Source organism: Athene cunicularia (assembly GCF_003259725.1).
Source record: "Athene cunicularia isolate RWA chromosome 26 unlocalized genomic scaffold, athCun1 chr26_part1, whole genome shotgun sequence".
Classification (NCBI taxonomy): domain Eukaryota; kingdom Metazoa; phylum Chordata; class Aves; order Strigiformes; family Strigidae; genus Athene; species Athene cunicularia.
The window spans coordinates 2,535,827-2,560,216 of NW_020799136.1; the positions used below are offsets into that span (position 1 = coordinate 2,535,827).

The 24,390-nt window shown below is 44.5% G+C and overlaps 1 protein-coding gene across 3 annotated transcripts in view; it reads right to left on the minus strand.

Moving 5' to 3' along the window:
* Positions 1–231: 231 nt before the first annotated feature.
* Positions 232–24,390, minus strand: part of KCND3 (potassium voltage-gated channel subfamily D member 3) — a 127,904-nt gene continuing 103,745 nt past the window's right edge. For 2 of the 3 annotated variants that reach the window (XM_026864190.1, XM_026864189.1), the window contains exons 4-8: positions 18,188–18,289; positions 11,411–11,503; positions 8,646–8,702; positions 7,487–7,734; positions 232–5,552 (exon numbers count right to left, since the gene is read on the minus strand). In XM_026864190.1, coding sequence (XP_026719991.1) covers positions 5,348–5,552; positions 7,487–7,734; positions 8,646–8,702; positions 11,411–11,503; positions 18,188–18,289 — 705 coding nt within the window. In that variant the 3' untranslated portion in view covers positions 232–5,347. The remainder of the gene's footprint in view (positions 5,553–7,486; positions 7,735–8,645; positions 8,703–11,410; positions 11,504–18,187; positions 18,290–24,390) is intronic. The other variant, XM_026864191.1, reaches the window with a different exon arrangement.

A 24,390-nucleotide genomic window follows, 5' to 3' on the forward strand; every position in this document is an offset into this window, starting at 1 on the left:
TCTGAGGTCACTCAGTGATTCATCAAGACAATCAGGAGTAGAACACAGGTTCCTGATGCCAAGTCTCCTAGCTCCGATCAGCGTGCACGCTGCCTGCTCTTGCTCGTAAAGTTTTGGAAAGAGAAAACCATTATGCAGAGTGCTTATGGCATCATTAAATGTGAAGCCTGAAAACTTGAGCTCTGAAGTCATACCTAGTGCTGTTGCTTAGTGTTGGAGAAAAATAAGTGATTAAAAAAAACCCCAACAAGAGATATTTGATTGGTAAATTATGTGGAAAAGGTATATTATTGACCTAACTTTAAAAGCAGAATGGAGTCTTCAGTTCAAAGCTGCTGCTATTCGCAAGCCATCCGTGAATGCTGACTTTGTAACTCTGCCATGGTCTGACATAGAAAACAATATTACAAGATCCAAGGGATGCTGCAACCCATAAATTAAATGTGATTTTTAATTTAGTGTATTTGCTTTATAATACATGTAAGATACAACATGTTTACAACCTCTTTACTTAAAAGAGCAAAATATTTGAAGAAACATTGCTTTCTTTAGCTGGCATTAATCTGATTTTCATACGCACACCTTAAGCTGTCTAAACTAGAATGATAAATGCTGCTTTGCAGTAGCAAGTATGTTATCAGCTGTTTCAGGTTAAACGTAGCATTGATTCAAACTGAGTATTTCTGGACAACTATAAAGAAGGATGTATTTTGAATCTCCTATTAACTTTATTCCCCACCAAGGCCATGTGTGTATTCCTTATCTTACTTTTTCCCCAGTTCACATTTAACAATGATAATTATTTGACAGACAGAAATAGTCTCTGGGATAAGAATTTGCTGTAGAAAGTTTTATATTCTTCTTATGCTCGTAGGCAGCTAACTTACAATGTGGAGAGGAGAATAATTTAACATGGTGCGAGGGAGTATAGTGGCAGCAAGAGACAAAAAAATAAGGAAAGAATTATGGCTGAACAGCAGGGGGGAAATCCTTGATACTGAGATCTGTTAGTCTGGCTTAAGGTCTCCAGGGAAGCGGTGGGAGTCCTTTCCTTGGAGAATTTAAAACCTAATCTAGAGAAAGCGATGCAGTATATTGCAGTGAAGGATCTTGAGCTAGCAGAAGAGGGATTACATTTTAAATTATTTAATTTTTATGTACCGAGATGTGTTGTCTGTGGCCTCTTCTTTATCAGTGTCCTTAAGATTTTTAAGGAAAACAAAAGTAAAAGGTGGATTTTAGGAGTAGGTAGAAGTCAAAGACTAGAAGTGAAAGGTATTTCTCATCATTCTTTGCCAATTGGGTGTGATTTCTCCTATTAGCAGCCCGATGCCAGGTGAGAAGAGAGCAAATCTATTAATAGAGTATGCTGAAAGTCTGTGAAAATATTTTTCCTTCAGAAAAGGCTTTGGAAAGGAAACAAAATGCTTGGAAAAAGTGTTGCTCCTTTGATATTTTTAGTATTGCTTTATGAAAGACTGAAAAAATAATCCCCTTTCCCTTGCTTTTTGTACAAACAATCCATTTTTATCTCTCTGAAACGAACTTTTCTAAAACTGTAAAAAGTCGTAAGGAAGTAGGGGGAGAGGGAAGGCTTTTGAAAGGAACTGCCAACGTACTATTGACGTGTTGCTGAGCAGTCTTGCTAATCAGGCTGTTTTGTACCACCTGCCTTTCAGAAAGGTATCAGGGCTAGAACCTACCTATGGTTCTGGATGCTTCTCCTCCTGGAGGTGGCCCACACCTGGAGAAGCCCCTTCCACGTGCATCAGGAGTGACCAGGATTGCAGGGATACGTGCTGGTTTTTGTGTCCGTGTCAGCGTGTGTGTGTCTGGTCCTGGGAGAGGGATGCTGGTAAGACGGGGCAGTACTGGGGACCGCTGGAGAGCGTGGTCCAAATCCTTCACTTGAAGTTCTGGCCGAGGAATTTTCAGCAATGGTTTATAAGTTGCTATTTAAAGATTATAAAGAGCCTTGAGGTTTAGTAAAGCGAATTGCCTCCCTTTGTGGTAGGAAGCAGTGGCTGTAGTGCAGCTCCCATACCCTGTGCAAATGCTCCCCCTTCTTCCCTGCGTCTCAGCGGCAGGGCGCTGTGTCATGCCCTACCCACCGCCGCTACCGTGCGACGGGTTCTTGGCTTTGCTGTTGCAGGGAGTGCACAGTGCTCTCGTAATGAGGATGTAGCTGTGTTGGGCAATCCAGGGAGGTTTTGTACCAGTGTATTTTCAAGTGCTTTCGGAAGCATTACTCAGTCTGCTTCAAATCGCTGTATAGAAGGAGCTAATGCCTCCATTAAAAATATTTTTAGCCCTGTTCCTCTAGGCTCAGACTTCCTTAATTTTGTCTGTCTTTATCCTCTGAAAGTCTGTGCCGAGGTACTGACTGCATGGGGCAGCACCTGCCAAGTTAATGGTAGAAGAGGCAAGCCACGCATTTCTGAACAGGGATAACAATGGTTCCTCTTCTGTGGAAGAGAACAAAGGCCATGGCTGCCTTGACAATCTGAGCACAAGCAGCCAGCCAGAAACCCCGAGGACTGGCTTTCCTCCTTACTTGATATTTTTTTCCTCTTAAAAATGTTGATTATTTTTTTTATTTTTCAAAAAGCATTTTGATTGATAGCAATTAAATGCACCAGTAGTGCTTTAGACAAGGGCTGCCATGATTGCTATTTACAGATAAAGAACTGGGTGCAGAGAGATGAAGTGGCTTGTTTACTACTCCACAGTAAATCGGGAATAAGAAAGGCAGCACTGAGAATCCCTGTTGAGTCCCTGACTCTGTAATCATTCAGAGCTGTGCTTTGGAAGGAGCGCCGTGCCCTGGCAGCACGGCAGCAGTTAACCCTCGCTCTGTGCCAGTGTCAATGGAGTTGCAAGGTGGTAAGTGGTGGAGAGCAAGGCCTCTGGTCTAGGGGGGGCGGAGGGTGCTCAGATGGGGGAGCTGATGGTAACGAATAACAAAATTAAAGGAAAGATCAAATTAAAACATCAAGAAAAAAATAAGGGTAAGATTAACTGCAGTATAACCTCCTACAGGAAGCAGCAAAGGCAGAGCGTTTTAATCATTTTAAAACAGGACTAAACATAGTTTTGGGTAACATATTTACAGCACTGGAATAAATGACTGTAAGCTGGTGCAACTACTGAAGGCTCAGCCATAGCCCTAACGTTCCTAGAATGTTGTAGGCTGCTAAGGAGGGTATTGAGTTAATGCCTCAGCTCTCAGAGTCCGCTCTGGAGACTCATAGCTTAGGGGTGCTACCAAAGCTGCTTGCTAGCTCCTCTGGGTAGGTCAGCATGTAGGCCTATATCTATCTGTACACGTATGGTCGGTATCTATAGGTGTATGCGTGTATATGTATCTAAATATCGCATCAGGATAGATTATGACAGATGTTAAAAAGGTCATCCCTTTGCTGAATCAGCCTCAAACACGCTTTGAGTGGTTCTTGTAACTCTAATGTTGGTAAAATCACTGTTCAGAAACAGGACACGTGTCCTTATCTCCCAGCTGTCGGGGGGCGGCGCGTCGCCGTTCGTGGGTGCGCGTAGGGCCTCGATGAGGCGTCTGTGCTTGACCACAGTAACGAGCCAGACGGTGTATGACAAGTGACGTTGTTCCTCACTCTGCCCTTCATGGATCACACCTGTTACAAAAAGTGGACTGGAGAAAGGCAGAACGGAAGAGAGAAAAAAAAAAAAGCGTCTCCTCTTAGGGGGTGAAAAAATCAGTTATGTTTCAGGACCACCTATTTCCTTACAATCGATCATTCGTAGAAAGGTCTCAGAGGTGCTAGGCCTGCCCACAGCTTAGTAAGAAGTATCAGCTCCTCGGCAGTACCACACAGTGTTACTTCAGTTTTTGGTTGAGTAGAGGCGCGTGACTTCTCCCAAACTAAGCGTAGAACGGCAAAAAGAAAATGCTGTCTGTACCACACTTTATCAAATGTTTTCCAAGCTCCAGTACCACTCCCCCTTCTCAGCGGGTGCATGCCATAGATCCTGTGCTGGGACTGGAGAACTAAGGTTGCTAACCTAGTCTACCCCCAAAATCAGTGCAACCCAGAAGCCGTTGATGAGACAACTGGAGCCCTAAGACTCTGAAAAAGCCAAATACCTCTCTGTCCATGCAAGATATTTGGCTCTGGGGTTAATTATTATCAAGTATAGATCCAGACATTATTTGGCTACTATTTACAATGGGTTGTATGTCCAGTGCTAGCAAAGAAATTTATACATAGAAAACAAAAATTAAAAAAGCATGGGCATACATTACACGAAACCTCTGTTAGACTTGTGAACGCTTGATGCAGTTGAGTTCAGTGCTTTCTCATTCTTTGCCATTTGTGTGTACAGTATTAAAAAAGAATCCTACCTTTTTTTTTTTCGTTTTTAAAAATACAGAACTGGTAGTCTAGTCACACTCTTACAAGTAAGTGATAACAAAAATAGAAAGCAGATACCCATGTGGGACTAAAACTCTACTAAAGCCTTTTTTTTTTGTTTTGTTTTCCACGAATATGTTTTCACAGACAATAATTAGCAGACAAACACACTGTTTGCAATTGCACTGTATTGACTTAAAAGGTGGATACAAAATTGTCTAAGTAAAGAATGCCATCCAGGGTGAGATCGTTGTGTGTGTGTGCGTGTGCACATGTATGTGCTGACACATGCTTGTATTTTCCTAACTGTGCACCCAATCATGGAAACATGCTCTGGGTTTTGTAATTGTGTTGCTCTGATGTGGCTCTGCTGCACACTCGCACGCACACACACAGAGGAATGGAAATAGATTTCTGTGACAGGTGGCTTCTTTGTCTAAATCTTTTCCTATAAAAGAAAAAAAAATGTTAAATTTTGGTTGGTTTAAAGGTTCTGCTCCATGAAGAAAAAAAATTCACAAAATCCATTGTTTTTCACCTTTTCAGTCATTTCCTCATGAATAAATATTATCCATTAAAAACCTTTAAAAAGGTGCTGCGATACACAGTGTTGTATTCGTTTTCTTTATTGACTCTCTCGTTGCCATGATGATTCTTTCCCTCCAGCCTCCACAGTTTTTTTTTTTTTTTTTTTTTTTTTTTCCCCTGTACCATGGCACATCACGCTCTCTGTGCAGGTTTTTCCTTTAACCAGCCTCTTCGTCCCTTTCCTAATCCTTCCTCAGTCCACAGCATGAATGCGAGTCTGAAGAAAGCTGCCTCGTTAGGTCTCCGTTGCTAATTTGATGACAAAATGTCAGGTTGGTCCATCCAGGCACAATTTGCAGCAAGAAAGGAACATGGAGGTGTGGAGGGAGAGGGGCACTGGTCTTCCAGCCTCCTTCTGCGCATGAGACGTCTTACAAGGCAGAGACCTTGACTATGTTGCTTGTGGTGGTGGTGGAAATGTTCGTAGAGTGGCCGGGGCTGCTGGGCGGGGGCCGACTCTCGCCTTCTGGCGTGAGTGCCGGCGGCGTGGGGATGCTGATGATGGCTGTCGTTATCTGGGCGGTTTTGCAGTTCGGTCTCAGCCCATCATCTGATTTCATGTTGAGACTGGAACGACTAGAAAACAAATTTAGTTTTGGCTTTTTTTTTTTTTAAACCAGACAGTAGAAAGGATGGCAATGGTAGTTGTTCCTAATAGGTATCGTATTCCTCTGAACTAAGGGCACGGAAATATTCAGAAGACTCCACTTAAATGGTCCCCCCAGTTCCTGCAAGGCATCATTTATTTCTACCCAGCTAAGCTTTTTTTTTTTTAATATTCCCCCTGGTTAGGATACAGCTTTTCACAGGGCAAATCCTTCTATGTTACCATTTCATTCTTGCATAATTCTAGTTTAATTAAGAGGACATCAAATATAGTGTCCTGTGTACTGCATCTTTTCAGAGCACAGGTAGTTCTTTGAGAAAGATGTTGTCTTCTGTGCATTTCAAATGCCTCTTTCAAATTCACTGTCCCTTGATCTTTTCTATTCTTTCATCTCTCTGCAGTAGTTTCAAGGATCTGGCAGCTGGGAGCATTCTTATTAGATCTGCATCAATTGCATCCTATAATTAATTACAGAGGGAAAATGATAGGTTGATTTCTGTGCATCTGCACAGCTACAGGAGTCTGCTATTACCAGCCCAACATGTTCATTTTAAACACAAGGCCTGTCCTTTTTAAAATGTAAAGCTCCCAGTTGGAAAGCTCTTGCTGTTGTTATCTCAGAGTGACTCACCAAGAGGATGTTTCTTGATCGTTCAAGCATCCCAAGAACACGACAGAACCCATTCTGCTCCCCGGTTGCCTCAGTCACAAGCTGAGAGTGGGGCAGTCTTAGGGACTGGGTGGTTCTGCCAGTGGTAACCAGTACACCCAGTTAGTTGCATTCTACATGAAAAACAACTTCAAAGCTTTTTTTTTTTTTTTCTTCTCTCTCCATTCTTACACAGTTTGGTAAGCAAGTGAAATAATGAACCGTGTTGACATTTAAAGTATCACTGGCATCTGATTTAGCACCCTGGAACAGGCAGAATAGTTGACATGCCCTTGAATTACTGTTAAACTATTGTCATCTTGAAAGTGCAAGAGCTAGAGACTTATTTTGTACTTATTCATTCATAATTAATTCTCTGAAATGCCCTTCTGACTTCTCCCTGGCACAAAGTAATCGCTTGCTGCCTAAAGGCAGCTTTGCTTCAGTTTAGAGATCCCTTTGATAGGAGGGGGGAGAAGAAGAACGGCAAGTTCAAAACCAGCCCAGTGCACAAGAAGCCTAATGGGCTGAGGGGGATTTAGAAAGTAATTTAATATTTGCAGAAAGATATGGTGAAGGAATTATTTTTTCAGGCAGTTATTTGTAAATGCAGATTCCAAAATTTTCTCTTAAGAGACGGTTCTTCACCTGTGTCAGTAACGGCTTTTTAGGTGAGAGCTGCTCAGACACCATGGTGAAATTCCCCCTTATTTGTTTCGCAGTGATGCTTGACACTCACAGTTGCGATTTAGACTTCTGGACAATGAAAACCAGTGAAGTGAGTGTCCCTGGTGGACCCTGGCAGTGCATACAGCTCTAACAGCCCTGGCTGGCAGACACTGATTAGCCAATTGTCTTTGCCTGCGCCCAGTAAAGGCTTGGAAGTACTGGGCTGCCTGGGAGGTGGGCTGCGAGGGGGTCCTGCGCTGGCTGCGGTGAGTGGCCCACAGCTGGGAACGGCTGGCTCCTGTGTGTGTGACTAGACTAGCGCTTCACGGGCAGGTGTCAGCTGGAATTCATTCTTCTGTGTCTAGTCTGGCCAGAGAAGAGCTGCACTAGGGTCTAGCTTTGACCTGGTTCTTCCCGGAAGAGCTAGGAGCTGCCTTCCTTGGGTTCTCAGGAGGAAAACAAAGATGGTCCCAGCTCTAGACCCCTCTCCCTGGCTGGAGAACAGACCGGCAAGAACGCCCCGTTGGCCAATGCGCTTCAGAGGTCTGCATGCAGTAGTTAACAGCGAGAGCCTACTTACTGTACCTTGTTGTAAGTGAGGGCTGCTCGCTGCACTGGATGTGGATGGTGCTGAGCTCCTGCATGCTCCGCAGGCGTGTGGCTGGCACGCTGGAGTTGGGGAGGTGAGTGGTCTTCTTGTTACGGCGAGAACAGCAGGAGGTGGTCAGGCCGTGGTGACTCGACAAGGAGGGGCTCCGAGAAGAAGGATAGTTCTGCATTGAGCTCTCCATGCAGTTCTGCTCGAACAGCTGCTCATCTATGAACTCGTGGTTCTGGCAGGGGGAGAAAACAATGCCGTTACTCTGGTGAGAGCGACAGCTTTGCCCCAACAGCAGTTCCTTTTCAACGGCACCTTTTGCTAGGTTGGTGGGATGTGTCAGCCCCGTGTCTCGGTAAGATGCTCTCTGCCTCTGTGCCTGAAAATATTTCCACTAGGCAGATCTTAAAAAGAAATGACTCTAGCCTTTCACTCACTGCAACCATTTTGCTCTCCTGCATCAGCAGGGGAATAAGAGAGGCCGTTGCAGTGACAAAAGCGTGATAGTCTATCAATGTGGCCTCGCTGATGTACTCTGAGATGCTTAATATATTGTGTTGGAAATCCCTTTCATTTTTGTGTCTGGATTCCAAAAGTGGCTTCAAAAAGTCTGCAGTGCCGCATGATTGTGACACCCAAGAGGACATTCATGCTCCTTTTCCCTTGTGCCTGGGGACAGCATTGTGTTTTATTTGAATGACTGTGTTGACATATAGCTTAATTGCAAGATGCTGCTTGTGTTGGCAATTGGGTTCAAAGCATACCTGCAATTCATGGCAGGGAGGCGAATAGGGGAAGGAAATTATAAAAGCGGAATCTGTAAAGAGTTTTTGTGCTAAGGAATGAGAAATCCTGAAAGAAAAAACTCTTATATGTGTGTATGAACACCCAAATAGTTCTAGTGAACATACTTTATCCAGTCCCTGTCAGCATCAGAAAGGATGGGAAACAAAAGCAGCTATGGTGAAGGCAGCCATCGGTTTTCATTGGAACAACTAACAACTCTCACAGGAAACATGAGCACTGGATAGCCAAAAAGCCACGTGCACAAACTCCCAAGGACAAGACCAGGAACGAGAAAGGAAGCAAACACTCTCCAGACATGTCACAGACCATAGAGAAAACATTGAATTAAAAAGGAAATACCTTGATGGTGGAAGTTCGTACAGATAACAGGGGATCATCCACAAGATAGGACAATCCCTACGGGACAACATGCCAACAAAAGATAAAAACACAATTGATTGTCCATTCTGGCATTCAGAAGATTAGTCCCAGCATTGCATCTATTGCCTCAGCATTCCAGCTGGCTCGCTCAAGTTTGAATGGGCAACAGGACCTTCTCTTTACCAGACCTTGCCTGAATCAGATCCCCTTGTTCCTTCCTTCTCACACTTAAGCTTTTTAATGTTACGTTCTGGGAAACAGAACACAACTTTACTGCTTTGATCTTTTGAGAGTGGAAGGCAAGGGAAAGGAAAGTTTCAGATGCTGATTCGCAAGTAATGAAGTGGGATTGTGTTGCCATTGGGTCGCCAATGGACGTGGGTTTTCATCATACGCTGAAAACATGGAAGAAAGGTTTGGACTGAAGGACTGGATTCGGTGCATTCAGGATTTGGAGAAAACATGGCATGTGAATGTCCATACTCAATCTGGGAGTTAGAACGGGCAGAAAACCCCTCCTTTTGTTTGAACAAACTCCCTCTTGTGTAACTACGACAAAGTAACCTCTGTGACGGCAGCTAGAAGTACTGTAGGGTCACTTTGTCATCTGACACGCGGGATTTGTGAGCCAGTCACAGCCATTCACTTGTAAGGCTCTATGCTAGTGACGCCACAGATACCAGGACAATGAATAACGTACTTTTAGAGTCCTTTTGCCTAGTGTAAGGAAAGGTGAATTGCCCATTGAAACAAGTTTGCAGCCATGGTACATTCCTCATTCCATTCCTGCAACTTGGTCACAAAATGACTCTTCAGTGTTCAAAAATTCTTTTACTGCAACTTAAATTTTTGGGAGAAGTGTTGCATGGTATTTCAATAGATTATGTGAACCATAGAATTTCCACACAAGCTGATTGAACTCTTTTGATTGATAATTTCAGACCAGAATCCAAACTTCCTACGTGATTTGATGCAACATCATGGTAATAACTGGCTGAAAAATGTGGGGAAAACCACATGAAGTATTGTGCAAATTCTGCCTCTAGGTTTTAATCGGAATTCAAAGTATCGCCATTATTGCCATTCTTTGCTGAAAAAAAAGCAAAGTTTGGAACACTTTCAACCACTGAGACAGTGTCTGAGTAGCCTTGCGTGCTGGAGGCAGTCTGGCTTTGTTAGCGTGGTAGGCTCATGCATCCACAAATTAGGATACGCCTGGGCCGTGTTCCTTCCAGCACCATAACCAGCTCATTAGTCGTGGAGCGACTCGCCCAGCTCCCCGAGATGCCCGCCCGCCCTGTGCAGAGGTCAGAACTTCTGTAAGCCTTTCCCAAGTCAGGGCCTTACCAGGGCAGACCCTGGAGACAGGGTTGTCAGCTTTTGCTTGCATCAGCCTATTTGTTAAAGTTTTCAATTGAAAGTATTCTTGTGAAATCTGGGTCATAGTACTGAAAGTTTTAAGCATAAAATTCTAAACTGAGGAGTCAGATTGTGAAATACCTGCTTGTTATGTAACATCCAAAAATCGCTAGAAATAAAGGCAAGATGAGTCTTGTAAAACAAATTCAATAATCATTGATACAGGAAGAATCAGTTCACTGTCCTTGGAATGGTGACCTCTGTAGCTGGTTGTGATAAACCAGCTGTACTCAGCAGGTTACTGTAAATAACCAGTCATCTTCTTCCAGTGTATCGCTGAAGCCTGAGGGGTGTTATTCCAGCATAAGCCAAACTATGGAAGTGAAGGTGATTTATCTAAAAGAAAGCTCTTGCAAGTCAGAAATCAAAAGTACATTTGATGATGGATGCAGATAGATAAAGGCATGAATATTTCAAGTGTTAACCTCTCTTCATTCTTTCTAGAATGAATCATGGTATAGATAATGTGTTCCTTTACTGCAGAACCTTTTATGTAAACCTGAAAGTAAAACATGTATCAAATAAACACCTGAAGTGTTCCAAGAGTCTTCTGCATACAGAAATACTTAATAATGAAAAATAAAATTCTCACTCCCAACAACTTTCATGATGCAAACGGAAGAGTCACGTTACGGAAAGGGCTTGACTGGCTTTGAGATAAATTACCTGCTCTTGTAACCAGAACTGGAGTGTGAAAAGATAGGTGCAAGCTTTAAACCCGTGAAGAGTTCATCTGCTCTGTGCCGTATAAAGGGCTAAAGGTTGTTTTTTTCCAGCCTGTTTGCACTGGTGAGTAGTCTGGAGTCACTGACACTATCTTCCTCCTCCTCTTAAGGCAGCAGAACGGTCCTTTATTGCTAATTAGCACAACTGATGAGGATATATGATGGGTGACTGACAGCACAAGACAAATGCAGTTTAGTTCTCTTTTAGAAGCACTGAAGAAATTAAACTTAATACACACCTCATTTATAGGATCAACCCCATGCTGAACAGTTATTTGCATTCAAGTGAACTTGGCTGAGCAGCCTGCTGTTGCCTTTGTACTGGTGTAGGTGTCTGTGGAGTAGCAGATAATCCCTGATAATCTTTATCCCTTTGCACAGTATTATTTTTTTAAGGAAGGCAATGAAATAGAAGTGCATTTAACCCATTGCAGAATATTGTTGGGAGCTTGAGAATCAGCCCTCTCTGGCACAGTTTGTGGGTGTGCTGAGCGTGTCTAAGCGAGGGCACCGCAGAGCATCCCCGTGCACATCTTTTCCCTACAAAGCCCGGGCCAGGCAAAGGCCTAGGACAGTGCAAAAGGATCGGTTGGTACTTACGGTTGTTTTTTCCAGGCAGTGCAGCAGGTGGTGATGTTGGCTTTCAATTAAGGAGGTGCCTTTAGTCATATGCTGTTCATCTTCAGTGGATCCCTGAATAGCCAGAAACGGGGAGAAAAAAACAAACAAACAAACAAACCCAAACCAGGTGTAAAACCGTGAAAACAAACAGAACTACCAGCATTAGATTTCACGGGATAAAGATAATTTCAGGGTTGCCAGCTCTCAGGCTTTTCTCCTGACTCTAAAGCAGTTATACCTCATTTTTTTTTTCAGTGATTTGGCTTGTAAACTCAGGTGAGGAACTCAGCTTTGATTCAAACCCCCTGTGTTTCTAGCCATTTTGTAGCAGGGGAGGAAACCTGGGAAGTGCTGTTGACACATGATGTCAAGGCTCAGGAACCAGAAGGCAAAGAAAAAGAAGAACCTATGCTGTTTTATTTTTCAAAAAAACCCCATTTTGAGCTTGACATGACCTTTGAATGCCAACAGATGTACCCTGAACTCTAGTCTCTGTTAGGAGACAAAACACAAGCTGTCTTGCTTTCGCTGAGCTGAAAGCCCGGCTCTGCCTGACCTTCAGGGCTTGCATGTGGGATTGCCAAAGCCTCCTGAGTCACGGCTGCGCACCAGATCAAAAAATGTGAATCCAGGCTTCATGTTTTGGACTTTGTAAATGCTGTTTCCAGAGACAGGACTCATGGCTCTGTCTCTCCTCTTTGTGGGCATCACCAGTTGTTTTCCACGCTCTGTACCTGCAGTGTATGCAAGGCGGCAGCTCCTTCCCTGCCTCCGTGCATGTGGTTGCTGGGGGGGGTTATGGCAGGTCCTGAGGATGGGGTTTAGTGCAGACTGCAGGGGTGTAACCCCTCCTGTGGCCTCTGAGAGGCAGGAGGAAGGGAGGAGCCGGCAGACACACTCGAGCTGATGTATATAAATTATCCTATTCAAACATGCTTCAAGTGAAGAGGCATTGTGCAGCAGTGGCGAGGGGTTAGAAAATGGGGCAGCAGCTCCCTAGGAGAAGAAAAGCCCCATCTTCATTATTTTCTTATGGATTGTGGTTTTCATTCAGTAGGATGGCTTACTGCGATTGAAGTTTTAGTAATGCAGCTGACCAGGAACCCTCTGGGCATCACTTGGCACAAAAGCAGAACAAGGCAAACCTGTTCCAGAGACCCCACGATCCAGATGCTTGACTGGTGGTGCAGCAACACCTGTGCAGTTGGGGACCAGCTCTCCCCTGTGCACTCAAACTGCTGCAGTGTGGCTAACAAATTTGTAAGCTAATTCAGAGGGTAGGGTGTGCTTAGTTAAACAGGCAGCCTGTGCCACCTGGGAAGGGATTTGGTACAGCTGAGAGTATTTAGGTTGAGAAACTATTAAAAGGAGTGGTCCCACCGATGAGATGAGATGTTTTTGGCTTGCCTGTTTTGTGGCTCTATCTTGGAAAGATTTACCGAGTGCTTTTCCTGGTCTCTTCTCGGCTCGTGTATCAGGTAGGGGTGTGTGTGTGTGTGTGTGTGTGGTGATTTGGGGAGGAACTGCTCAGCTACGGTGTTATTGGTTAATCTTAGGATAAGCTACAGATCTAGGACCAGTCTCTGTGCTTTAGTTAAGCTGAGGGGTTTGATCTGCTTGAAATGGTTGAAATAGAAATGGATAAGAGGTTAGGAGCTTGAGTTCAGTACATGCATGATGTTCAGCTCATGCAGAAATCTTGGCATCAGGCGTTCGTCAAAACAGGAGTAGGCCAATTTAGTCAACTTGGGGGGAGAAATCCAGTGCTCTGTATTTCTGATTTCTGCACTGTATCAGTGAATCATGTGCTTACATTCCTCAAAATATAGCACATGGCTTACCCCGTGATCTGGTGATCAGACACACCTTGGAATGGAAGGAAAAGAAGAATAGGGGTTGTTCAGAGAGTTTCTGTGCTGTTTGAGAGCTGGGGTTATTTTTCTCTCTTTCTCTGTTTTGTGGTGGCAGATTTAAGATCTGGGTTGTTAAGGATGTTCTCTTACTACTAGTACTTAAGCTCCTGATCTTGAAATTCACTGTGATTTCATGACACATTAATCTGTGTGTGTCTTTGATGACTAGCTTTTTCAAACACAATTACATGCATTAAAATAGCAATTAGGTGTTGTAAAACGTTTCCCTGTGCTCCATAAGTAAGGGGTGCCTGGTGTCTTCTGTAACGCCTAAATCTGAAAGTCAAAAATCGATGCACATGTCTTGAATCTCTGCTTAGACACGAAACAGCAGTATGTGAGTGTTCAAGAGAGAAAACGGGTGGGATGGGAGACACCACAGAATGGCTTGGTGGAAGTGCTAAGACGTCTGTTTCTCTCGAGGGGGGTCAAATTCAACTATACTTAAAGCCCTGCTTTTCAGTACACCCTGTGCTCTGGTGATTCATGCAAAGGCCTGTTCTGGATGCCATTTCCAGGATGGTTTTGTGATCCTTAGGCGAGGGAATAACTCTCTGACAGATGCCGAAACATAGCTGAACCAGTACATTAAGAAAGCTGACTTACTGTACACAGATTTAATAGATTCCTATGGGAATGCATCTCAGGCAGGTTATGGATTTTTTTGTTGCTGTTGTTTTGGAAGATGAGCATTCCCAGAAGTATCTTTAGAAGTGGCTTAAAAAAAAAATAAAAATCCGTTCCATTTTTCTTATTAACAATCCTCCTGGTGAGCTGACACATGAAGCAGGTCCTGTTCATACCCTGCTGAGATTACTGACTCCGCTGAAGTCTGTGTTGGAATATCTCCCGTGGAGGTCCCTGCAAGCCCTAAAGCAGATACGATGCTGCACTAAAACACTGGAAATGCAGAGAGAAAGGGCACATATTGCAAGCAGTATCTTTTTATGAGGGTTTGCTTGAGAGGAGATCTAAATGGAATCTGAAAGCAAAGATAGAGCTTCCATACCTCTGGCAGGGACCTAAGCCAATTGTTAAATTTTGGCAGCACAGCTTAGTCTCTCCCTCTGCCTTCCAGCACAAGGCTAGGCTTGCTGCTGGAGGAAATGGATCCAGGGATGGCAGTGACCAGGAATAAAGCGGTAAAGTGTCGTGTCAGTTGAGTAGGACTCGTACCTTATCTCCCTTTCCCTTTTCTTCACCCAGCTCAGTGTTTTCAGAAACACAGAGCATGCAAATTAAGAATGAGGTCTGCAGGAACTGCCCTAGGACAGTGAGAGTGCCAGCATCACCGAAGTGCTTGGCATTTGGAGAGCACCGTTGAGGAGTGCGTACCTGTAGAGATTGCATCAGTTGTACCTATGTTACTGCGGGCAAACAAAATCTGCGTCTTCATTAGAAGAGTCTGGCTGTAATGGAAAAGCTGGTGGGGGGGAGGAGAGAAGAGGAGATGGTTTGCTTTTTGAGCTGGGATGCCAGTTTTGCAAGGATTCGATGCCAGCTACCATTCAGTTTGTTCTTGGAAGACGTTCAGCGAACTGCTGGTTGCTTGGAGGGAGACTGAAACACACTGTAGTGTCAGTGACATCTAAAATACTTCCACTTTACCTCTTCTACTTAGTGCTTCGGCACACGAAATTGGGCACTGGTGAACGGAGAGGAACCGGTTCGGTTGTTGGGCTGTCCCTTCCCATGAGGATGGCTGTAGTGCTTCTCTGTGGTTGTGAAAAGGCCCAGGACCTCACAACCTGCTGTTCCTAGGACCTGCCCCTCCTGGCATTTTATCTAAAAGGGAATTTCAGCTGGCTGTACCAGGAGATTAACGTGAAGAGGCTATGTAGGCTGCTGCCATGGGAAGAAGCTCAATATCCCTTGAGCACTTCTGACATAAAACCCACTAAAAATCTCTCTAAATGAGAAAAAAAACCAAAGCGGTCTGAGTACTTTGTGTCTAGATGGCAAATGCAAAATGCCAGAAATCATGTTGCTGAAGCTAGACTCTGTATTCTTGCTAAGAGCAGAACTCCTTCCTGCTGCTGTCCTTGGATGAATCCTTTTCTTCGCTTTTTCTTTACTTTGATGCAAGGCTCAGGCTGAAGACATGCTGTTCCCTTAAAAGATGGTGTCACTATATTCTTTCTGGTGCTAATGAAAGGACATTCTGGCACATGCTCTGGAGTCTTGAACAGTCCTTATTTCCCAATTTATTAGTCTGACTGCAGAGCCGCAGCCAGGATACATTCTGGGGCAGTTGTTTTCCTTGGGTGAACCCTCAAGGTATCAGACTGCAGGACGATCTGCTGGGCACTTGTAAAACAATTACACGTTGATCACAGTGCTGTGTGATTGCTGATGATGAGAGTGATAATATCTAGCCAGGGCCATATAGTAATTGAGGCTGGAATTACTGCTGGGTAGCAAAGCAGCCCTGTGGCAATCTGGGCATGTACAGGCCATTAAAGTTAGCATGAGTCCTGGGCAGAGTATCAAAACGAGATGGTACCTGACCAGCGGAGCAGTTTGATACTAATCTGACTGAGGGATACGCACGGTATGTAGATAATATTTTGGTATCTAATATAGCAACTACAGAAGTCACATTTCTTCATATTTTTATGGTTTAAAGAATTTGACTGGCTCGACTCTGCTGTCATTCACATTTTGTACCCTTAAGAAGAGTTCGTTCTCCTGCCACAAAATGAGAGGACATAAAATCTTGCCTCGTGCAGCTAAAACGGTCATGTATACCTTTACAACCAAGGATGTTCTGCAGTTCTGTAATTAATTAATGCCACTACCTGTAGATGGAGAGACATGTCTTGGTTCTTAATTTGGGTCTGCAGCTAGTCCTCAGGTAGTCGAAGATCATTTCCTGGTGGTTGTGCAGATGCCAGGGATGGCTTTGGCAAGCCTCTTGTTTTAGTAACTGCTATTCCCGTATGTCACAGGTGGATGCTGATTCTCCCTTCCCCATACCCTTTACTTTTGACTATTTCAACAAGAAGTTCTTTAGGGTGGGGCTGTTTTCTTACAAAGTGTTAATACAGATGTACGCAAGATTCAGTGCTTTCCAGAGCAGGATTTGTGGATCTTACTGGGCTGTGGAGGAGTCGTGCTAGCATTTAGAGCTGGAAGCCCACCAGAAAGCAAGTTGCACCAAGAAAAGCTTGGGAAGACCTGCTCTACGTGCTATTGTATGTCTAAATTTAATTATTAATGGGTGAAAAAATTCCTCTAGAACCTCTTTAGAAATGTTACTGTTTTCTTTCCTGTGTCTACAGCATATTTGTAGCCAACAAAATGACCCTTCTTACACTTATTTTTGGGCAAGTGCCAGCAAATGAACCCATTCAGCCAAATATTTCTCTCAACCTCATGCATTTTGGACTTAAGCATTGGTGCGTCAGCTGCTCTTCCGTGAGTGGTCTTGGCAGGGAGTTTTGTTTGACGAGAGAAGTGAGGAGATTCTTGTTGGGATGACAGGCTGGAAGATCAAGTGCAAACTGAGTGTCCCTGCTAAGCTCTTCTGGCATTTTTAAAATCTAAAGCCCAAAAAGAAAGTTTAAAATTTGTAGTCGGATCTTTTGCATGTTCCTGGGTAATGAGATAGCAGCTGAGCTGGCAACCCAGTCCTGAGCCTTTCCTTTTGGGGGACGAGGCTCTGGACTGGGTGTGACCAGTCTCCCCCGTGTCTTCTTGATAAAGAATCTTTTCTTGAACTACTCCACAGCAACATACGGTTCAAGAGACAGATTTTTCTGAGTGTCGCTGCCATTCCCAGAGCAGGAGACAACGTTAGACGTGTAGTCAGAAGGATCAAACTTGTTTTGGAGGGGAGAACAGAAACTGATCTGGGCATCCTACCTTCCAAATCTGTAGTGCATGTGAAGTGCTTTTGTAGAGTCAGTTACAAAAGCTGCTCCAGCTGTAAAGGGCCGCACTGCTTTATCTCGCTCTGCAGCGAGGAGCATCCTACATGCGAGATGTGGTGCCGCCCAGCTTCCCTCTGTGTGCTGTACCCGCTGAACTTGGGTAGGAGTGGGCTCAGGTCCTAGTGAGCAGCGTGCAGAATGAGCTGAGAAGGTTTTTCAGCTTTGGTTTTATAACTACAAGGATGTGTGCCAGGGAAAACAGTACACATCTGAAGGATTAGGCCCCACATAAGGATGCATGAACAAGTGCTGGGCGGCTCTGGTGGCTCAATTAAGCGTTCTTCGTCTTGCTCTTTGCTCCCACATGCATGAAAGGCTGATTTATTTGAAATGAAATCCGTGAAATGTGCTAATACCTGCTCTGGTGTTGATCTGGCTTAATGTAATCACCTCCCCTCATTTTTGCGGATTCTGCTGAGCAATCTGACGCACTTAAAACTTTTCTTCTCGTGAATAGCTAGTATTACCCTCCAGAGGCCTTTGTGTTAAAAATAAACCCACCACCAAACTGCCTGAAACAGGAGCTGGGGAATCTTTTCCTGTCCTGTTGGGTGTGATCAGGTAGTCCACATTGGTGACTCTTAAAAATAATAAATAACTCTGTGTTGGAAGAAAGTTGATGGACATCTGTGAACCTGGTCACTGCTGGAAGGCCAGATCCTTCCCCAGCTCAGGGAGGAGTCCATGGAAGTTTTTTGCTCCCATCCAGTCTGGGAGCTGGGCCCCAGCCGCCCCTTCATACAGGACCTGAGCGTAATTGCAGCATCGTGCCGTCCCGTGTGCGAGGCTGCCACACTGGGTGACGAGCCATTAGGTGGCCCCGGAGGGAGAAAGGGAGGGAGCCCGGGGAGCGGGGAGGGAATGGGGAACTTCTCAAACTCTGGGGCAGGAGATGCTGCCTCTGCACTCACCGTCAGCTCGAGGGCTTCGTTCAGGAGGCCGTTGCGCTTGCTGTGGAGGTAAGCGTTGGAGCTGCCTGTTTTGGCCACTCGAATCCTCGCGAGCCGGGCTTTCTGTGAAGGAGGAAAACAAGCTGAAGTTAGAGCTTGGCATGCTGAGCGATCGGTCCTGTGCTGGCAGTACTGGGAGGGAGGAAATTTCAGGTTCTTGCTCTACCTGAGAAAGTCTGGGGGTGAAATACAAGGGGCGTGCAGACAGGACAAGGTGCCGTTGAGAAGAGCTGGCACAGCTCTGTCTCCAGCAGTCGGATGAGTACACGTGTCTGAAGGACGTAATCTGCCAGTGTTAACAGCCTTGCAGAGACAAGAAATGGGGTACCGCGGAGTTGTTTATCCTGTCAAAAGTCAGTAGTCGTTTTTCTGGGGTGAGACGCCCAGCAGCTAGGGACACCGGTCTTGGGCACGCTGCTGGCTGCAGATGACTGTGCCGTAGCAGCGTGCCTGTGCTTGTGCTGCTCTCGTGCCTGTTTAATCCCCTCTACCTTTGAGCCCTGTGCTCTGACGTCTGTGTTGTCACTTGCTCTGCTCGTACTGCGGCTGGCCTCTGCAGCGGCACTGCTAGCTGCTTAACTTTAGTACCTGGGAGTAAAAGACGGTCCAAAAATTGGCATTTCTTGACAAACTGGCAGAAGTCACTCTGCAACAACAGACACTTGGCTCTGCTCATTTTTATTTATCCCTGACCATCTTGACCTCCAGGAGGACAAGCTAAACGATAAAAAGCAGTCCACAATAAAGCAGACAAGAAAAACTAATAAGGCCCTCTTCCTTTTTGATCACAGTTTTTAGTGTTTCAGTTTTTCAGCTGTTGCCTACTTCTCTGTCAAGTGCTGATTTGCCTTTTTCTTTTCTACTGTTAATTTATGACTCAAACACCATTAAAAGTAAATACATGAAATAGCTGTGGCTATTAAAAATAATTACATTGTGCTGTAGTTTAAAATGCTGCATAATCTTTTAAATAACATGGAACTCGTGATTTTCCTTTCTAATTAGAGGTGCTAATGGGTATACACTGTAGGAAGAGTAAAGCCAAGAGGCAAATATCTGCAGTGGGTCTGGAGAGCGTACTAATTCCAGGAACTCTATTACCATACATGCGTGAGTGACTCTGGCCTTCAATATTTGAAAGATTTGTTTAACCTTAAGAGCTTCTGCTTAAGCAGACAATTTCTCAGGCAAAAAACATATCCAGGATTATTAGTTTGCAGCTTTAATTGGGTGACACAGACTATGACCAGTCGGAAAAATAGGTCTTCTTTTGACACCCCAAAATGGGGACATCCAAAATTGAATTTCTATACTTCGCCTAGATTTCATTGTCCCATTTTAATGTTAAGACTCCAAGTCGGTATACGAGAGTGAAATCTCTGATAAAAGTTACTCCGTACCGGGGCCAAGGTATCTCACAGGGCCGTGTGGTCACCCTGTGCAAGGGGCACAAGTTGTGTTTGCAAGACATAGGCTGAGGATGCAAGAAAATGAAATTAGATCTTCAGTTTTTCTGCAGACTTTTCCAAACTGCTGTGTTGCTCTAGGCCCTGAATAAGCCTGGCCCGGGACTGCAATCTGGAACACAAAATGCAGACTGCTACTGAGTGTGAGTTAGCGGGAGCGAGCAGGGGATAAGGGACTGAAGGATATCCCATCTCCCAGTTACATGTCATTGTCTCTCTTTTCCTGTTAATTACAATTCCATTAAATTCTTTCTTCTATTCGCACGTCTATGCCTTTGTGTCTGTTCCTTACTTTTTGCAGTGATCTTATCTCTTCTGTAACCAGGACTGGATATTGGATCCAACGATGCTCTTTACAGTGAGGCTCTGATGGCATCCACAGACTTCCATTTCTTTTCGTGCTCGACAAAGTATCAGCTCCTTTGCTGAAGGAATTGCCAGAGTCCCCCAACCTACTCACCGCACCTATAGCAGGGAAGGTTCATCCTCATCTTCAGTTCAGTCGGTTGTTAAAGTGCATTCAGTCCTAGGCTCTTGTAATGAACATTATTCCCTTTGCCTCCAGGCTAGCAGGGGATCAATTATTAATAGCTGTACTCCACGTGGACTGAAGATTGCTCATTTCTGAGGTCTGTTCTCTTTTCTTCTTTGAAACAGGGCCACTAGCTATCTAAATAATTAAGCCCCATAGCTTTTGTAGTTTAGAACAGACGTTGTTATTTTAAAAAATGTCAGTGGGGCAGGACAGAAGTTAATCCTATTTTCGTTACACGAGATTGTCTAGGATAGTCACATCGCCTAACTGTGCACCCATCGTGATTAAATTTGGTAGCTATCTTGATTAACTCAGCTAGAGAAGTTAATTAAAATTGGTGCTTAAAAATTGGTTTGGTCCTCCAGACAGTTTCCCACATTGGACTAGCAACAAATCTAAAACTGTACTTCATGTTTCTATGTGAAAATCCGTGTGTGAATGTGCATTATTTGGAAAGCATCTGTATCGGGTGGCACGAGCTTTGCCTGATGTTCAGGTACACGTCGTGTTTCCGGGGGATGCAGCACGTTGAGCGTGCCTGACAGTAAAAGGGGGTTCAAGTGCAGTAAATCGCTCCCCTCTGACATCTGGAGCAGAGGTTGGATGCTGGTTTTTCTGAGTGAGCAAAGCGGATTGAGGACGTGAAGGGCCCCTGGCTGCAGTGTGGAAGTTGGTTGTTTCAGAGGAGTTCTGTGTGTGTTGGAATGCATCAGCCTGGCCCTGGCTGGCTGGCAGAGAGATGCTTTGGGCGATCAGGTGAGGAGTGAGTTACAGAGCCAGAAGCACGGAAATTAGGGCACCCCACGCAAGCTTTTGAAGCAGCGGTATTTTGCAGGGAACTGTGCTACGTACCGTCATGTATTTCGCTGTCAGGAACCCAGGGAATTACGTTGATGGGGTCTTCCAAATTCTGCCAGTTTTTAACATGTATGGGTATGCTTTTGTCATCCCTGTCCTGCAGAGCTCAGTGCTTCTGGTCTGCAGGACAGAAGACAGACAAGTGGAGGACTGTGGTTTTTCTGGCCATCTGCTGCAAATGTCTTCTGGGGTGGTGAGGGGGAGGGAATAGCTGTCTTCTTCATCTTATCCCACAAATGTGACAGACTAAAGGTCATTAGGGCCAGGCCTGAGATCACTGTTACTGAATATAACCCCTGCACAGAGAGTCTAAAAAAGGAAAAGAAAACGGCACACTGTGTCTGCATGTAGAGTGGTAAGAGGAGTTGCTAGGAAACCACAGGATCTCAAAATGCATATGACCTAATCTGGAAGATAATTTATATGATGAAAATAATAATACTAATGACAGCCACTTACAGGTTAGAATGATTAATTTGGTTATCTTGGAGCCCACGTGTTTCTGAGAGCAGGATGGAACTCAGGTCTCTAACTTGTGGCTCATCACTGCTTTTTAAGAAACTTGGAGACTGAGGACAAGCAGGAAGGGCAGTGAAGCCCTGTACAGGTGGAGTGTGGGGTACAGTGAGGAGGATGATGTAAGTGGCTGTCAGCATCTTGGCTACCTACTGTTCCCAAAGGGACTGACAAAGGAGGAAGAATAGCCTGTCTTCATCTTTTAGCTGCTTTGCAGAAGTGCAAGGAGCAGGAGCTGCTGGCTAGGAAAAATGCTTACCAGATGGCAGGCCCAGGAAACAGCTAATTATTATTTATTAATGATTTTCATCTAGTTCTCATGGAGATAATGTTCACTCTTGATTTATGTGGTATAATAAACTATTAAGTTACAACCTATGACATAATTTCATATTTGCCAGACATCTTCAGCTTTCCAGACCTTCTGTATTGAGCAAGGAGCTGACTGGAGTACGTGTGTGTCAGGTAGTACGAGTCTCCTCCTGCTCCCTCTCTGGCCTGGGGCTGTTGTTGGAGCTGGTTGGGGGTCCAGGGACCTCCAGAGGTCACCTGGGGGATTATCTGGCCCAACCCCCCTGCTCAAGCAGGGTGACCTAGACCCAATTGCCCAGGACTGTGTCCAGGTGGCTACTGAATACCTCCAGCACCTCCCTGGGCATCCTGTGCCGGTGCTTGGTCACCCTCACGCTGGAGCAGTGTGCCCTGGTGTTCAGATGGAACCTCCTGCCTTCCAGTTTGTGCCCATCGCCTCTGGTCCTGTCACTGGGCACCACTGGGAAGAGCCTGGCTCTGCCCTCTTCGCACCCTCCCTTCAGGTAGTTCAGCACATTAATAAGATCTCTCTGAGCCTTCTCGTTAGGCTCAGCAGTCCCAGCGCGCTCAGCCTTTCCTCATGTGAGAGATGCTTCAGTCCATATCCTACTGACTTCAGCTGCTGCAACCACACTAAGAGCATCCCTGGCAGGAAATGCAGCTGCGCTAGACAATTAACAGCGCTTCAGTTTCATTCCTAAACAATTGGAAGTTTGAGTGTGAACAGACCTACCGGTGACTGCTGTGCCGAGTCCAGAGGTGCAGTAGGTGTAAGGTGCACACCACTGATCTTTCAAGGCTGAAATGAAGCTGTTCTCAAAAGCGATCAACAGAGTACTTTTTGATCTGATTTTTATTTCTAAGGTGAAATATCACAGCTGTTCCAAAAGTGCTCAGTTTTCTTGCATGCGTCTGCGTCTGTTGCTAGTTTGGGTCTGGACTTAAATTCGAGGTGGAAAGAACATGGTTGATTTTAGGATATGGAGAAGATAACAAGCAGATTGTACAGTTAAACAGGAGTTTCTGCAGACTTAACAACGGGGCTTAGAGTATGGAATTACAAAAAAGTATTTCTTGTAGTTATGTTCTCACCTTCCTAAAATTATCTTGTCTGTGGTACCTTTGACTAATTTTAGCACAAAATTCAGAAAGGAATTCAGCAAAGACTTCAGTTTGTACTTGTGAGTGGGAACTCAGCGCACATATGTAACTTGGCAAGGGAATGGATGAAACCTTCATCTGGTGGAAAGTAGCTCAGCTCCCTGGCCTATTGGGGTAGTTTTTCCTTGCCAAGCAGAAAACGGAAAATTCTTCATTTAAAAATAAAAAAGATTCAAAAATAATAGAGTGGACAAGATACTAAATGAATCTGCTGTCTGTGCAGAGTGCTTCCTCGGTATTACCCAGCAACACTGATCGTCCGTCCCACTTACGCTCTGGGAAGCTGAGAGCCTGGAACCAGGCTGGACTGCCAAACTAGGACTCGGGGTCACTACGTGTGTTTGAACGCTGAGGGAAGTAATGGCTGTGTAAAAAAGCAAATGGCCCCTATAATAAGTACTAGTTGTTGTTCTGCTAGCCATGGCTCCATCCGGCTATTGTAGCAGTTATAGCAGCGTTAGAAAAATTAGTTTCTGCAGATCATCTTTCTGTCTTTTTAACCTTTTTTTTTTTTTTTTTTTCTTAAGAAACAAAAGTACGTGCACATTTGGACTTCCTTCCCCTCAAATCTTTATGTTAAACAGCTTTTGAGCCAAGCTTAAATATTCTGTCATTTTTGCTTTGGGGGAGATGTTGTAGAGCTGCATATGGAAATTAGCTAGTGTAGGACTCATTATATTCCTATATAATTTGATAGAACCTCTTACAGTCAGACCTTGATCTTATTTTGGGCCTCTTCATTACTTTCCAGAGATGAAAGATTCCCCTCCCCTGCTCTGTGGCTCTCCTTTTAATCCTACCTTACCCTTGGCACCATTAAAGCAACAGAACATCATTTCAAATGCACTATATCGTTTAATCTTTTCCAACACTGAAGAACATGATGTTCGATCTATTTATAGAACAATGCACAGAATATGGAGTTTAATGGATCTCGGCTTCTCTCCTAGTCGTAGATATTCTGGCTGATTAAACACAGAACTTTGGAAAAAAAAAGTGTCGTAATATACAAAACTTGCTGAGAGGAATGCAGGACGGTCAGGAAGCCCTTGGAGCACCGAGACGGGTGCACTCCTATGACAAACTTTTGTTTTCATCTTGAACTTAACAAGCTCTGGCTTCAACTTAGTGAAGCTCTTACTCCTACTGGGCATTTATTTTAGAACTTCATTCTTCTATTTAGAAAATTTCTTCTGATTTCCAGCCTGCCTGTATTTGTTGCCAGTTTTACTCAGTTGTCATTGTATTGACATTTTCTTTTTACATAGACCATTCCCTTTCTGGTGTTTGTTGCATTTTACAGGAAAGAATAGAAT